Source organism: Neoarius graeffei, chromosome 26 (genome assembly GCF_027579695.1).
Source record: "Neoarius graeffei isolate fNeoGra1 chromosome 26, fNeoGra1.pri, whole genome shotgun sequence".
Classification (NCBI taxonomy): domain Eukaryota; kingdom Metazoa; phylum Chordata; class Actinopteri; order Siluriformes; family Ariidae; genus Neoarius; species Neoarius graeffei.
In genome coordinates, this window is record NC_083594.1 from 51807536 (window position 1) to 51824587 (window position 17052).

The 17052-nt window shown below is 41.4% G+C and overlaps 1 protein-coding gene across 1 annotated transcript in view; it reads left to right on the forward strand.

The window, feature by feature from the left end:
* Positions 1-15540, forward strand: part of LOC132874494 (chemokine-like protein TAFA-1) — a 342199-nt gene extending 326659 nt beyond the window's left edge. The window contains exons 3-4 of the mRNA XM_060910720.1: positions 11165-11289; positions 15514-15540. Of these exons, the coding sequence (XP_060766703.1) occupies positions 11165-11289; positions 15514-15540 (152 nt within the window). The remainder of the gene's footprint in view (positions 1-11164; positions 11290-15513) is intronic.
* Positions 15541-17052: the final 1512 nt, after the last annotated feature.

The window sequence follows — 17052 nt, forward strand, 5'->3', positions numbered from 1 at the left end:
AAATGCACTGCTGTGTGTTCCATATGTAGAAGAACCATCGAGGAGACAACGGGGACAACCTCGAACTTCAATCGTCATTTGGTGAGACTCCACCCAGAGAAGGAAGTGACACGCGATGTTCATTGCTTTGTTGATAGTGGGCGGGGCTTGCTGAGCGACGAACAAGCTTTTTATCTGGAGCCTGTTAACTAAAACGGGGCAGTCGAGCAGGAACGTTAGTCCAACACAGTAGCAGAGACGGGTTCATATAAAAGGCAGCAACAGCCACCGTCACATAGTGTGGGTGGAGTCTTGTTCTCGGACTTGAACACTGGGGACTCAAGACTGGACTCGGACTTGAGGTTTAGCAACTGGACTACAACGCTGCTTCGCAGTCAGATAAGCCACTGCTGTCAGTGGAATTGACCTCATGGCCTCAGTCAACATGAATAAAGCCTTCAGCAAAACACCATGACCTCATTACCCACCCACACGGCGTCCATCATTCGGCTCAATGTTTAATTATCCAGCCAGTTGTTGTTGGTTCAAGGTGCATGTCCGGTGTTCACATTCACGTCTTTACTTCTCACTTAGTGACTCAGAACATGAGCACGAATCCACAACGAATCAGACTCCTTGACAAGGCGATTGTGTCACGGCACAGTCACGAAGACTGCAGTGAGCACAGCGTCCCTCTGACTTCCGACTCCGTCACAAGAATTTAAAAAAAAAAAACACCACAACTAGGGTTTTCCTTCAGATTTACAACAGCCGATTTTCCTGACACAGATCATTTGCATATGGTGACGCCCACAAAACTCCATAAAAGGCAAAGTGCACAAACAACTGGGAGCATGAAATGAACAAACAGGGTAAAACTGAAGTGGAAATTATTTTTAATTACTACCATGCCAATAAAAATGTGTAATAATATACAATTATAATAATAAAAGCACAAGCGCGAAATCTTCCATGAGCCGAGGCGTTCGCTGACAGCTCTGTGCAAATAAACTGTTTCGATTCCACCATTACTTTTATCATCTCATTATCTCTAGCCGCTTTATCCTGTTCTACAGGGTCACAGGCAAGCTGGAGTCTATCCCAGCTGACTACGGGCGAAAGGCGGGGTACACCCTGGACAAGTCGCCAGGTCATCACAGGGCTGACACATAGACACAGACAACCATTCACACTCACATTCACACCTACGCTCAATTTAGAGTCACCAGTTAACCTAACCTGCATGTCTTTGGACTGTGGGGGAAACCGGAGCACCCGGAGGGAACCCATGCGGACACGGGGAGAACATTCAAACTCCGCACAGAAAGGCCCTCGCCAGCCACGGGGCTCGAACCCGGACCTTCTTGCTGTGAGGCAACAGCGCTAACCACTACACCACCGTGCCGCCTACTTTTATCATAATTAGATTATTTGTTTTATCCGTTTTGGCTCACTTTCTTTACGCAGAGACGTGCTGGATGGGTACCGGATACATCATGCACATTGATTCCGGAATGAACACACATTTACTCCTGTTATTTTACCAAACAGTACAGCGTAATCTCTCAGATCAGGGCTGATGGACGCGTTCAGACTCGTACCATCATGAGGCTCAGGGGAGCCAGTGAGATTTTCGTGTTGGACCCCTGAACTTTTCGAACACAGCGGTGCCAAGAAAAACTCTGGGTCAGTGGACGGATTAAAGCACTGAGCCCATCCTGTCTGGGTCCATTTTCATTCTCTGGGACGCTTTTTAAAAATTCATGGAGTGAAGACTTGCACCTGAAGGATGAGGAAGAATGATTTTGGAGCATTTTCTTGGCTGGAACACGAACGCTGCTCCTACGTAACATGTCCTCCTCCACAACCAGTCCAATGCCACAGCAGCACCACAAAGACTGCTGACTGGGACATGCAGCTTTGAAACCCCCAGGAGTCCTAACCTGCTCCAATAATCCATTCTCTCTGTCTCACACACACACCAGAGTTGCTGATGTTATGACTTTATGATAGCGGGTGACCCAGAAGGAGGGAGTCTCATGGCCAGGAAAGTGTCAGAGGAACACGGAAACAAAGGAACATGGCTCGTCTCCAGGCTTGGAAGGTCACTCGGACAGGATCTGGCCGAGAGCCAAACAGATAATGCTCTTGGAGCAGGAGCACTGACCTCAGGACCCATCTTCTGAGCACATGACTGCCTATCAGAGAAAGAGAGAGAGAGAGACAGGAAAATCCATCTGCCAAGAAAGGTCAAAGACTGCTGTCTGGAACCACAGAAACATTTCCTCTCAGCTGTGTTGTCGCATTCAGGAACTTCAGACTCCTGAGCAGCAGAGTAACATTTCAAATTCTGCTCCGGAGAGTTCAGCTCATTTTGTCTGAATGAAAAAGTTCATCTCCAAGACATGACGGTGTTCTTTAATTGCTGAAGTCAAAAAAGCGATGGAACCATGAGAGCATAATAAAGATCATCGCCCATGTTGGTCATGAACATGATGTGTGCGAAGGAGTTTGTGGTGTTTGTCTTCTCAGACTGAAGATGATTATGAGAGGAGGAAGGAGCAAAAACAAACAGAACAGAGACTGTGACTCAAGTCAAACCGGGACATCTGGGTCACTGTACCTGTCAGGGATGGGTGGAGACAAATGTATGGCCAGCCTCGTCCCCTCCTCCTGAGCCTGCCTCGTCCCCTCCTCCTGAGCCTGCCTCGTCCCCTCCTCTTGAGCCTGCCTCGTCCCCTCCTCCTGAGCCTGCCTCGTCCCCTCCTCCTGAGCCTGCCTCGTCCCCTCCATGTCTGCTCCCTCTGAGTTTCTGTGTGATTGAGGGAGAAGGAGAAGTGTAAGATGAATAATGGTCAAGCTCATGATGTCTCTGCGGTGGTGATTATTTCTAAACCCGGATGGTATGAAGTCATCGTTGTAAGATCCTGCACTGGGATTGAGGAGGGAATTGAGCTGGGTTTGAGGGGTTATGGGCTTCTCGCACACAGAGAGAGCGAGCGAGCGCGGCACGACGTGAATCTAATCTTCTTGGCCTTGAAAAACTGAAAGAAAAGTACATTACTTCAAGATCACTTCAGTCAAAATAAGGTGGCATGAAAAGTGACCCATACGACTGAGAGACAAACCGAGAGGTGATTTACGACCACAACGCAAAGATGATCAATCAAAATCCGATTTCTTCTGCTAGTTTGTATAAAACGAGATTTTTGACCATACAGAAATGTTGTGGTAATATTGTGAAATAATTGTTCTCTCTATCTTTGCATTTGATTAAATATGACATTAAAAGTGGAGTAATTATTTGAAAATATGTAGCAGAACAAAAGACACGGATGATTCAGTCCTAACAGTAATTCACTAATGCAGCACAGAGGGAAATGTGAAGGACTTGGATGTTCTGCTCCATCTCAACACCCTTAACTTTATGAAAAATAAAAAAGTGTACAGGAAGAAGAAGAAAAAAAGTTGGTTAAAACAGCAGTTTGAAATAAAAAAAAGACATTTCGTAAGAATGAATTTTAAAAGAGAGAGACTTTAGAAACCCTGAGAACCTCCACACTGCCACGTGGTTGAGTTTCTTCAGTTCTGGCTTCTGTTTGCTTTTTTTCTGGCCCAGAAATGAGCCCTGCCTCATGCCAGAGCTGCTCTGTTCAGCAAATCATTGTTCACCAAAAGCCATCCCTGAGATGGGCATCGCTTCAACACAGTAGATGGACAGAAGGAGGCTGGGTAATGCCAGTGTTTTCATTATACAACCCCGATTCCAAAAAAGTTGGGACAAAGTACAAATTGTAAATAAAAACGGAACACAATGATGTGGAAGTTTCAAAATTCCATATTTTATTCAGAATAGAACATAGATGACATATCAAATGTTTAAACTGAGAAAATGTATCATTTAAAGAGAAAAATTAGGTGATTTTAAATTTCATGACAACAACACACCTCAAAAAAGTTGGGACAAGGCCATGTTTCCCACTGTGAGACATCCCCTTTTCTCTTTACAACAGTCTGTAAACGTCTGGGGACTGAGGAGACAAGTTGCTCAAGTTTAGGGATAGGAATGTTAACCCATTCTTGTCTAATGTAGGATTCTAGTTGCTCAACTGTCTTAGGTCTTTTTTGTCGTATCTTCCATTTTATGATGCGCCAAATGTTTTCTATGGGTGAAAGATCTGGACTGCAGGCTGGCCAGTTCAGTACCCGGAGCCTTCTTCTACGCAGCCATGATGCTGTAATTGATGCAGTATGTGGTTTGGCATTGTCATGTTGGAAAATGCAAGGTCTTCCCTGAAAGAGACGTCGTCTGGATGGGAGCATATGTTGCTCTAGAACCTGGATATACCTTTCAGCATTGATGGTGCCTTTCCAGATGTGTAAGCTGCCCATGCCACACGCACTAATGCAACCCCATACCATCAGAGATGCAGGCTTCTGAACTGAGCGCTGATAACAACTTGGGTCGTCCTTCTCCTCTTTAGTCCGAATGACACGGCGTCCCTGATTTCCGTAAAAAACTTCAAATTTTGATTCGTCTGACCACAGAACAGTTTTCCACTTTGCCACAGTCCATTTTAAATGAGCCTTGGCCCAGAGAAGACGTCTGCGCTTCTGGATCATGTTTAGATACGGCTTCTTCTTTGAACTATAGAGTTTTAGCTGGCGATGGTGGATGGCACGGTGAATTGTGTTCACAGATAATGTTCTCTGGAAATATTCCTGAGCCCATTTTGTGATTTCCAATACAGAAGCATGCCTGTATGTGATGCAGTGCCGTCTAAGGGCCCGAAGATCACGGGCACCCAGTATGGTTTTCCGGCCTTGACCCTTACGCACAGAGATTCTTCCAGATTCTCTGAATCTTTTGATGATATTATGCACTGTAGATGATGATATGTTCAAACTCTTTGCAATTTTACACTGTCGAACTCCTTTCTGATATTGCTCCACTATTTGTCGGCGCAGAATTAGGGGGATTGGTGATCCTCTTCCCATCTTTACTTCTGAGAGCTGCTGCCACTCCGAGATGCTCTTTTTATACCCAGTCATGTTAATGACCTATTGCCAATTGACCTAATGAGTTGCAATTTGGTCCTCCAGCTGTTCCTTTTTTGTACCTTTAACTTTTCCAGCCTCTTATTGCCCCTGTCCCAACTTTTTTGAGATGGGTTGCTGTCATGAAATTTCAAATGAGCCAATATTTGGCATGAAATTTCAAAATGTCTCACTTTCGACATTTGATATGTTGTCTATGTTCTACTGTGAATACAATATCAGTTTTTGAGATTTGTAAATTATTGCATTCCGTTTTTATTTACAATTTGTACTTTGTCCCAACTTTTTTGGAATCGGGGTTGTAATTGTAAAATGTGACATACAGCTTCTTTAAGGGACGAGGAATCTTAAGTGTCCATGACGGCAGCATCATAACTTCTGACGAGTCTGGATGCTGTACGTAAAGGCTGTTACACCGTTTCCATAGTCAGATGTATCATTTTACATCATAGTTAATGAAAACTAAATCCACGCAGACACCAGTTTTCAGAACCGTACACATCAGAAAACCGAAGCTGTACCAGGATGTTGTGCGAGTCGATGATGTAAAGCAGCAGAACACTTCTGAGCAGCGTTTCTTAGTCTGACTCGACTCTTTAATCCAGCGGTTTTTACATTGATTGACTGTTGTCTCATAAAGCTGGGAGGAGAGATCAGAGGAGAAGCGCTCGAGAGGTTTAACCTTCAAACCCCTCTCCCTCAGAATCACAACGCGCTTGTCTGGGTTCGTCTCTGAAGCGAGGAAAAGAAGAGCTCCGAAAAAACAGAGGTGGGATGAAACAATCCAAGTGCATTTTATTTCTTTAAGCGCTTAGGTTCTGATCTGTTAACGTTAGCTGTAAATTGAACATGCTGTGATGAACAGCGTGTTTTCACTTACAGGTTTATTCTTTAAATGGGGGGGGGGGCCAACCCGAGCAGACTTTGTGAAGCTGACACAGTGCTTTACGCTCTTAACAGAGTAATAAAGCTTTTATTGCTCATTCTGAGCTTTAAGTTCTTGTTTTTGTGCCTCGACACAAACAGCAGTGATCAGAGCTTTTACAACAAGTCCATCGAAACTTATTTCCTAAAATAGCCTTCAGTGGATTTAGCAAAAATGGATGGCATTTAGGGTCGCAGGCGAGCTGGAGCCTATCCCAGCTGACTATGGGCGAAAGGCGGGGTACACCCTGGACAAGTCGCCAGGTCATCACAGGGCTGACACATAGACACAGACAACCATTCACACCTACACTCAATTTAGAGTCACCAGTTAACCTAACCTGCATGTCTTTGGACTGTGGGGGAAACCGGAGCACCCGGAGGAAACCCACGCGGACACGGGGAGAACATGCAAACTCTGCACAGAAAGGCCCTCGCCAGCCACGGGGCTCGAACCCGGACCTTCTTGCTGTGAGGCGACAGCGCTAACCACTACACCACCGTGCCACCCGCTTTCAGACATGTTTATCCTTATTACAGAAGGAAAGTGCATTCCACTGAGCTCTAGCGCCGGGCCATTTCCGGGAAATAAGAGTTTGGGTCATGGCAACAGCGTGTGTATATCAGCCTTGGTTTGGAGCTTTCAGTTTCGAAAACTGTAAGAGGCAAGAGTAGAATAATATAAAAAGTACAGACACTTGGTATATTTTACTTCTGTGATTTTTAAATTGTTAATTTTTGGATTACGCTTCATTTTTGTGGCCACTGCCTCATAGAGTAAATATATATATATATATATATACACACACACACACATGCTATAGTTACTGTATGGACATGGGACCAGAAAACACTTATTTATAAACAGTAGCCACATGGATCCATAGGGGACCCATTTTTTTCTTTTCGTGATATCTTCCTTTATATTTCATCATAAGTGCTACCGGGCAAGGTTTGTTTTGCCTGGCAACACTCATCATTTTGTTTCATTTTGAACAGAAAGTTTGACCTTCCTGCTCCACACGTCTTTTTCAGCATGAACGTTAATAATGTTCTTCGCGTATGATGACCTGCTCGTGTATTTAATTATTTTTTTTTTGTTTGCATCATTGCTTGCATAATCAGAAAATTATTGCCTTCACACATCAGCAAAATACGGACAGGAATTTTGATATCTGAGGAAAATGTTTAATCAAAGTTTTGAATTGACTTTCAAACTGAAATGACACTGGTACAGAAAATGTGAAGCACTTATTTTTAAAAAGAACACTTTCAATCTGGAACAGTTGCTTAATTTGTTTGATATAGTCAATAAAAACATTTCAAAAACTTTGCAGTTTTGTTCACGTTTCTAATCCCTGGTAAGCGTGTGTTGTGAATAGGATGTTGTTTAAGAGCAGAGCTCACTGTGTGATGGAAATTTTTATTCGATTCACATTAAGGCCCTGTCCACACGGCAACGGATTCAGGTGAATCTGATAAAATTGTTTATCATTTCGGCCTGGCGTCCACACGGCACCGGCGTTTGGGTGCCCCAAAACGAAATCTTTTGAGAACGGGTTCCAGAGTGGAAAAATCTGGCAACGGCGCCATTGCGAAGTCGTCTGGATGAGTAGAATGGATTTGTTTACGATGACGTCACAACCACATGACTGTCAGTGCTTCACGCCGGGTAGAAGTGTAACGAACTCAATGCGAGTTGTCAACAAATCCTATAACTTGGTTCATGAAACACGCTTGCAAAATATTTTCACTGCTTTCCAAAAACAAAAACAATCCTGCCAGCAAAAATAGGGGAAAAAAGGAGCGATCTCACCTCTTCAGATGTTGGTTTAAGTCTGACAATACATTCCTCAAAAAGGGCGTAGAAGAACAAAGTAATCCATCAACGTGTAGCATTCAATTTATTCCGGACCATTAAAGAATTCTGGAGGATATCAGAATGTTGGCGTACCGGCTTCCATCTACCCCCGTTCATTCCTCTTTCCGCGTCTTTCGTTTTACACTACTGATTAATAATCAAAACTTTATGTGGCTGATGCTACAGAAGAAGGGGTTTATGCGTATGCGTCTACTTCTTCTATTGTTCTGGTGTCTCCGATGGGACCGTCTTACAGCGCACGTAGAGGTGTGACATGTGTATTGCATCGTTTTCAGCAAGCGTTACGTTGCCATATGTACCTGATATTTTACTGATCCGTTGCCCATGTGGACGCGATATTTAAAAAAAAATCTCTTTGCCGTTGTCGTGTGGATGTAGCCTCAGTGGATATGAGCAATCGTGCGCTCTGATTGGCTACTGTACTGCTAGGATATCAGCTCATATACCATGAGTAGAGAAAAACAAAATGGTGGAGCGTGTTGCTGAACCAACCGAGGACGAAATAAAAACTACTCGAAAACAAAACTCCAAAATATACAAAAAAAGAAGCAACAAAATATGGAATGAAAGCATTTGATTGTAAGAACGTATGTTTTTTTCAAGAATTATAACATTTTTCACAAATTGCTCCTGTCATTTCGCCGGTTTGTTTACATTCTAAGTGGAAATGATTTTGTTGGACTTTTTGTATAAAGTTATTTATAGAATTTTCAAAAAATAAAAATGCTCCGTTTCTCAAAATCCAGTGAATATGGATATAATAAAAAAAAAAACAACAACAAAAAAAAAACAGTTATTCCACTCAATCTCATCGTACATGGATTATAGCTGCTATCAGCTCATGTACGACTTGTTTTCGTGGAATAACTTAAATATCTTGTGTGAAGATGAAGAAACAGATCGAGTGATTAATAACAATACGCTGTGATTTCGTCACTTAGTGTGAAAATTTTGCCTTCCCTGACCATCTTTCAGCGAACGTCTGCAGCACTCAGTACATCAATAAAAGTGAATAGTTTAACATTCACATCAATACTTAAAGCTCTCAGTGAGGACGAGTTTTGATGATTTTTTAATAATTAACAGTGACCCTGGGATTACAACATGCGACACCACGACGCCGTTGAATTCTCAAATGTAACACATTGTTTAACAGAGACAAATGTACAGCCTCATCAGTGATGCGGTGAAGTGAGGAGAGATTTATTTCACATTTATTTATGAAGGCATCTCGAGTGTCAGCTCAAACATTCAGAATGCTTTGGAATGCTTACCCACAGGGATACAAGAGAGACAAAGGAACAGAGTGAGAGCGCGAGACAGACAAAGAGAGACACAGAGACAGACAGCTACTTACAGTGGTGCTTGAAAATTTTGTGAACCCTTTAGAATTTTCTATATTTCTGCATGAATATGACCTAAAACATCATCAGATCATAAAAGTAGATAAAGAGAACCCAGTTAAACAAATGAGACACAAATATTATACTTGGTCATTTATTTATTGAGGAAAATGATCCAGTATTACAGATCTGTGAGTGGCAAAAGTATGCGAACCTTTGCTTTCAGTATCTGGTGTGATCCCCTTGTGCAGCAATAACTGCTACTAAACGTTTGCGGTAACTGTTGATCAGTCCTGCACACCGGCTTGGAGGAATTTTAGCCCGTTCCTCCGTACAGAACAGCTTCAACTCTGGGATGTTGGTGGGTTTCCTCACATGAACTGCTCGCTTCAGGTCCTTCCACAACATTTCGATTGGATTAAGGTCAGGACTTTGACTTGGCCATTCCAAAACATTAACTTTATTTTTCTTTAACCATTCTTTGGTAGAATGACTTGTGCGCTTAGGGTCGTTGCCTTGCTGCATGACCCACCTTCTCTTGAGATTCGGTTCATGGACAGATGTCCTGACATTTTCCTTTAGAATTCGTTGGTATAATTCAGAATTCATTGTTCCATCAATGATGGCAAGCCGTCCTGGCCCAGATGCAGCAAAACAGGCCCAAACCATGACACTACCACCACCATGTTTCACAGATGGGATAAGGTTCTTATGCTGGAATGCAGGGTTTTCCTTTCTCCAAACATAATTTAAACCGAAAAGTTCTATTTTGGTCTCATCCTTCCATAAAACATTTTTCCAACAGCCTTCTGGCTTGTCCACATGATCTTTAGCAAACTGCAGACAAGCAGTAGTGTTCTTTTTGGACAGCAGTGGCTTTCTCCTTGCAACCCTGCCATGCACACCATTGTTGTTCAGTGCTCTCCTGATGGTGGACTCGTGAACATTAACATTAGCCAATGTGAGACAGGCCTTCAGTTGCTTAGAAGTTACCCTGGGGTCCTTTGTGACCTCACCGACTATTACACGCCTTGCTCTTGGAGTGATCTTTGTTGGTTGACCACTCCTGGGGAAGGTAACGATGGTCTTGAATTTCCTCCATTTGTACACAATCTGTCTGACTGTGGATTGGTGGAGTCCAAACTCTTTAGAGATGGTTTTGTAACCTTTTCCAGCCTGATGAGCATCAACAACACTTTTTCTGAGGTCCTCAGAAATCTCCTTTGTTCGTGTCATGATACACTTCCACAAACGTGTTGTGAAGATCAGACTTTGATAGATCCCTGTTCTTTAAATAAAACAGGGTGCCCACTCACACCTGATTGTCATCCCATTGATTGAAAACACCTGACTCTAATTTCACCTTCAAATTACGTAACTGCTAATCCTAGTGGTTCACATACTTTTGCCACTGACAGATACGTAATATTGGATCATTTTCCTCAATAAATAAATGACCAAGTATAATATTTGTGTCTCATTTGTTTAACTGGGTTCTCTTTATCTACTTTTAGGACTTGTGTGAAAATCTGATAATGTTTTAGGTCATATTTATGCAGAAATATAGAAAATTCTAAAGGGTTCACAAACTTTCAAGCACCATTGTACTGCTCAAACTTAAAAAAAAAAAAAAAAGCCACGACATTTTTGTCAACTGCAGCGATAGGACAGCAGAGGAAGTAGGGCAGGGCTTGTGGTCTGTCACAGGTTTAACACGGAGCCACATTTTCACAGCAGGAAAGAAACTTACACATCTCTGCACATTTGAAACTCGGTTTGCAAACTGAGGATGAAATGTCGTCGACGTGTTAAAGCACATTGGGATTTCTGAGGGAGCTTCTGCTTTTAGAAAAATCTTCACACGTTGGTTCGATTGTACAAGTTCACAGTTCTTCTTATATCTTATTCTGAATATAGAAAGTCTCACCTTGTTTTGTTTTTTTTTTGTGTGTGTGTGGTGTGTGTCCATCCTGTGCAGCCTCCATTGTGATCGGGAAGTGGTGGTGTGAGATGGAGCCATGTTTGGAAGGAGAGGAGTGCAAGACGCTGCCCGATAACTCGGGCTGGATGTGTTCCTCTGGGAACAAGATCAAAACCACCAGGGTGAGAACTCCGAGACACACAATCATGAAGACTTTAATAGTTCCATATATTTTCCTTCATAGACATGTCTCACTGATTTTTTTCCACAGTTTAGTGTGTGTGTGCGCGCGTGCACACTGCTAAAGTGTTCAGTTTACAAGTACTAAAAAGAGCTGTCAGTTTTATTTCAGTGCAGAGCGAAAACCAGGGAAATAATTAAATAATATTGTCTGGGGTTTATTTTGTGGTAAATCATATCTTCTGTTCAGCTAGCATGATATTGAATGAGTCGAAGACGGGTAGCTGTTTTGTTTTGTTTATTTAGCCATAAACATACAATAAAAATGGTACAGGTGTGGCAGGGATGACACAAAAAAGCATAAAAACTTGTTTCCATTGTGGTCCCTTATCACAGACAAAAAATAACTACACACAATTAAAAAATAACAAAAAAATAATTTGAGCAGCACGGTGGTGTAGTGGTTAGCGCTGTTGCTTCACAGCAAGAAGGTCCTGGGTTCGAGCCCCGTGGCCGGCGAGGGCCTTTCTGTGCGGAGTTTGCATGTTCTCCCCGTGTCCGCGTGGGTTTCCTCCGGGTGCTCCGGTTTCCCCCACAGTCCAAAGACATGCAGGTTAGGTTAACTGGTGACTCTAAATTGAGCGTAGGTGTGAATGTGAGTGTGAATGGTTGTCTGTGTCTATGTGTCAGCCCTGTGATGACCTGGCGACTTGTCCAGGGTGTACCCCGCCTTTCGCCCGTAGTCAGCTGGGATAGGCTCCAGCTCGCCTGCGACCCTGTAGAACAGGATAAAGCGGCTAGAGATAATGAGATGAGATGAAATAATTTGACAATACTGTATAACTGAATATCATGGGGAAGCATAGCAAAAATGTGAAAACTAATACCATAAATAATACTGAACAATATTGATAATGTTAATAATAGTAAAAAAACAAGAAAAGCAAGAGAAAAAAACATAATAATAATAATAATAATAAATAGAGAAAATAAACTAGATAATTAAGAAAAAAAATACTGGATAGCAAATTAACAATGAAACAGTGAAAAACAAACTGAAATAGATTGTATATTGACTAGGTAAATTGTCATAAAAATAACAATAAAATAATAATTATCAACATGATTAATAATAACAGAATAATAATAAAGAGCCAGTTGTAACGAACTGAACAAAATCAAAATAATTGACTGAAAAAAATGAATATAAAACTGAATTGGTTGACTAGTACTAACACAATATACCAGAAAAAAATAATAACATTGAATGAAATTAAAGAATATAGAAACTGAATGGAATATATCTGATAGGCCACGAAAAAAGCCAGCCAATATTATTATTATACGTACACATTCATTTCAGGTGTTCAACACATCCTTCTCTTTCAAAATTCTCTCAAAATCTTCCATATTTAACAAAGCAAACCTGGCGGCCACGTTCGTTGACAAATTGCCTCAGTTGCGCGGAAGTTTTACATCAACATGTGACGTCATGTTGTCTTGAAAACCATGCAATATCATAAACCATATTCAGTGCTCATCCTCCACTGCGTAGAGTGACGTGATACATGTAGGATAAGTGATATGCGAACAATATTGCATGCTGTCAAACCAAATGAACGAAACCTGCTACACTGTAAACCCGAATAAGTTGAGTTTACTTAAAAAAATTGAGGAAAGTGGTTGCCTTAAAAAAAAAAAAGTAATTATTAATGATTGAATTGAGTACCTTAAACTTACAATCTTCTGGTAAGTTTAAGGTACTCAATTCAATCATTAATAATTACTTATTTTTTTTAAGGCAACCACTTTCCTCAATTTTTTTTAAGTAAACTCAACTTATTCGGGTTTACAGTGTAGAAGGGAATAGAACATGTTTTTATTCCATCGAAAAAGCATCCTGTATGGATAATAATGTGATATGTTTATGTGGTGCAGCAAAGGTGGAACAATTAAAGCCACATGAGCTTTCCATCATATGGGTTCAGTTTCATCCTGATAAAATAAAACCGCGTCTGAAATGAAAATGTGCTTAAAAAACTGATTTTAGTGATACATACAAGTGACAGACAGACTCACTCACAGGTACTGAGACAGGCAGGTTAGCAGTGGGTTTGTTCCCCTGCACATGTTTGTCAGTGTTTGCTGTGGGCTGATTAAACGTTTTTAAACCCAGCTAAACTGAGCCGCGACGAGTCCGGATCATTCTCCACATCCTCCACAGGTAAGATTTCTCCTCGTTATTTCCTGTAGCCCAGAAACATCACCACATGTACAATACTATTACATTAATATCCTCACGACCCCTACACCTTACTCCAGAGGAGGCGGCCTACGGAGGCTGAACGACTCTGCTGTGTTTGTGTTCCCGGCGTAAAGTCTGTCCTCTAACAAAACTTCATTTTACTGGGCATATCAGACGCTCGCTGGCCGTGCTGTGAAAATTGTCCGTGCAGACGCTCATCTCAGTCTAAACAGTCATTGAATATTTTTATCATTAAAAATCTTATTTCTGCTTTCCAAAGAAATGTATCTGGTCAAGATCTGTTCAGTACTTTGGGAGTAACGGCAGGATGAAGTCGGTACAACAGAGTAAAAACTCTGCTCGCGTGACGTCAGGAAACTGCCGGTGCTTTTCTTTTTGAGTCACGGGAAAGCGCTCAGGCTCTCTCGCTTTCTCCTGATCATTTTCCCACTGGATTACTCGTCAATATCAAATCAGATTACTTTTATAGGAATGGTCTCTCGCTTTCACTCTTTCTGATGAAGGATTCAGCAAAATTTTCCATCTGCTAGTTTTGATGTTATGAGTCGCAGAAGACTTTGAAGTCAGTCTTCGTAGCTTTACCTACTTTTTTTTTTTCAAATGAAACAGATTCATGTACCGTAAATAACTATTTTAGAATATAACTGGAGTTGTTTTGATGAAAAATATTGAGATCTTCATGATATTTAAAAAAAAAAAAAAAAAAACAGAAGCCAGAAACACAAGTCAATTTCAGTTCAGTGAATATGTTTATTGGATGTGGATCAGACAGGGGTTTTTTTTGAGGTTCGCTGTGAAAGCTGTGAATATTAATCGAAATAATCATTTATATTCTTTCATATAAACATGAGTAGGCCCTACTGAGAAATACAAAGGCCTACAGAGCACAAAGGGGATTATTTTAATCTTTCATTACTCTTTATCGAGTGTACCGATTTAACACTTTTACCTGATTAGCATAATTAATGCTAATTTGCATAATTTTTTACTAATTTTTCAAACTTTGTATTCAGTATACAGCCATCTATGTTCCTGCCAATTTCCATGTAAATATCTTGGGGGAAAAAAAAAGTTATGAAGAAAAAAACATTTGATCTCACTGGTTAGCGGCGCCCATTTTGGACCATGTGATCTTCATACAGAACATTACGACAGTTTTCTAAAAATTAGCCGTTTTTTTCAATCTTTGATTTGTAAGATCTCAAGAACAGATCAACATATTTTAATTCTGTAAAAAGTATGTTGTTCTGCATTCAGTTCTGAATCCAATGAGAGCAGTTTCAAGCGATTTGGACAATTTCCCCCCTGACATGCCTAGTATTAGAGAAGCACCATGCACATCTGTCGGACCTGGTGGGTGCCATTAATTATATCACTGTCATGTTAATACTGTATTGTGGCAACACCATGAACCTTTATAACATTTTCAGCAAGTCATAAGACTGATGGAAATGGAATATTGGTGTATGTGTAGAAACACACTGTATAGCCACAGTGTCCAGTCTGTTCAAGTGCCCGTGCAATCAAACGTGGCCTTTCACACCCGTGCTGCAGTTTACATGAAAACTTTGACAAATACGTATCTTTCAGACACGTCTGTTCCCAAAAGTGAACCCAAGCCCTCATTAACTCCATGGGTCAGTGAGGGATGGAGGTTCCTGATCCTCAGTTGGCACCACAGTGACTGAAAACACAGGACATTTGATTAAACCCATCCGATCTCTCTCTCACACACACACACACACACACGAACTAGAGATGAAGGTTAACGCACTGAACACGGAAAAGAGGAGCTTTATTCTCCATTGGAGCACCTTCAAGCCGAGTGTGTGTACGAACAGGGCGTGTTCATGGCCACAGAATCATTTCACAGGCACTTTAACAGTGTAAATCATTTGCAGAACACAAACCGTGTGTGTAAACTGTGGCTGTGTTTTCTCTCTCGTGCCTCCTCTTACAGAACACACAGCCATATTCACCTTTTTAGCTCGAGAGCAGCTGCAGGAGAACCGGCGCGGAACCCTCAGCATAAGGTCAGTGTCCATCTCTGGGTTTTTTTCGAACCTTAGCCATGTGAGGCCAACTGTTTACCGAGCATCAGCTCTCATTAACCCCAACACACACTCCGCACTCCACAGTTACTCACCCAGAGAGAGAGTGTGACAGAGGAGGCAAAGCACAAATCGGTTTATTGTGAACCGTTTTCCTCCCGTCACAAAGATTTAGAGTGGCAAAGGGTGCGCGCACAGTCAAATGGAGGTCCATCAGGTTCTTCATCTCCTCTCTGATTTGATTGATCAGTCTTTTCAGCAAAAGTGTTTGGGAAGAAAAATGCCTTCAGAACCTGTGTGTGTGTTTTCAGAAACTTTGCAAATGTCTCCACAACAAATTGCCTCCCAAATCATTCAAATCATTCAAAAAATGGGCAGTGGTATTCACTTTATAAGACAATGCCTCAAAAAAGGATCTGGCAAAACTACAAGTTGTTCAGAACAGAGCTGCTAGGATTGTCCTAGGATGTTCATCTAGAACTAGCACAGGGCTTTGAACCGGTTCAAGGAACGAAAACCGGGAACTTTTTCTATTTCACATGGAACAGAAACGAAACCAGAAACTTTATTATTTTTTATGTTCCGGAACAGAAACACTTATTAAAAATAATGGTAACCGGTTAATACCGGTTTTTATTTCATTCCTCAAAGTTTCCGTAGCCTACAAATAAAAAAGTCATTCTTCTCCTGCGCAAGTTTCTATGACCCGCTGGGGTTCACTTCCTGTGTGACGTTCGCTGACTGAATGGAGAGCGCGGGAGGGTGGACTACTATCACGTCTCCACATCTTAAATAAGAGGTAAATATTGCAGTCTATTGTTATTCAAAAACGTCAATTTCAAACACGATATCAATATATTTGTCCACGTTAATGAGAGGCTCGCGAACATTAAATGACGTTAACCTCTGTTAGCCTATCAATGCATAGGGCCTGACTAGCCTTTGGTAACACACTAAACGAATTCTCTTTCATTTTTGGCACTTTTTCTGTTTGTGTAGATGGGAAGACATACTGAGAATCCAAATCGCCAACATTTGAAATAATAATTGTCTTGAATTATTTCTTGTCTTATTTAATGAAGGTTGTAATAGAATAAGCCTACATTTGGCTTAAGCTGGATGAGACAGAGACATAATTTTATAGCCATTTGTTAAACAGCTGACAGGGAACGTAATTAACCGTTCCGGGAACGAAATTTTTTTGTTCTAACCAGTTCGGGAACGTCTATTTAATGGTGGAACCCAAAACCGGAAACGTTAAAATTCCGTTTCTGTTCGGAACGAACCAATAGGAAAAAAATTCTGGTTCAAAGCCCTGAACTAGCATCAATAAGATGCAGACTACGCTGTCATGGCTCAGCGTTGAGAAGAGGCTGGCCCTAAGCACAGTGACATTTCTTAGTGAAACAATGAAAACGCACAGACCTGAGTTTATGATACATCAAGTT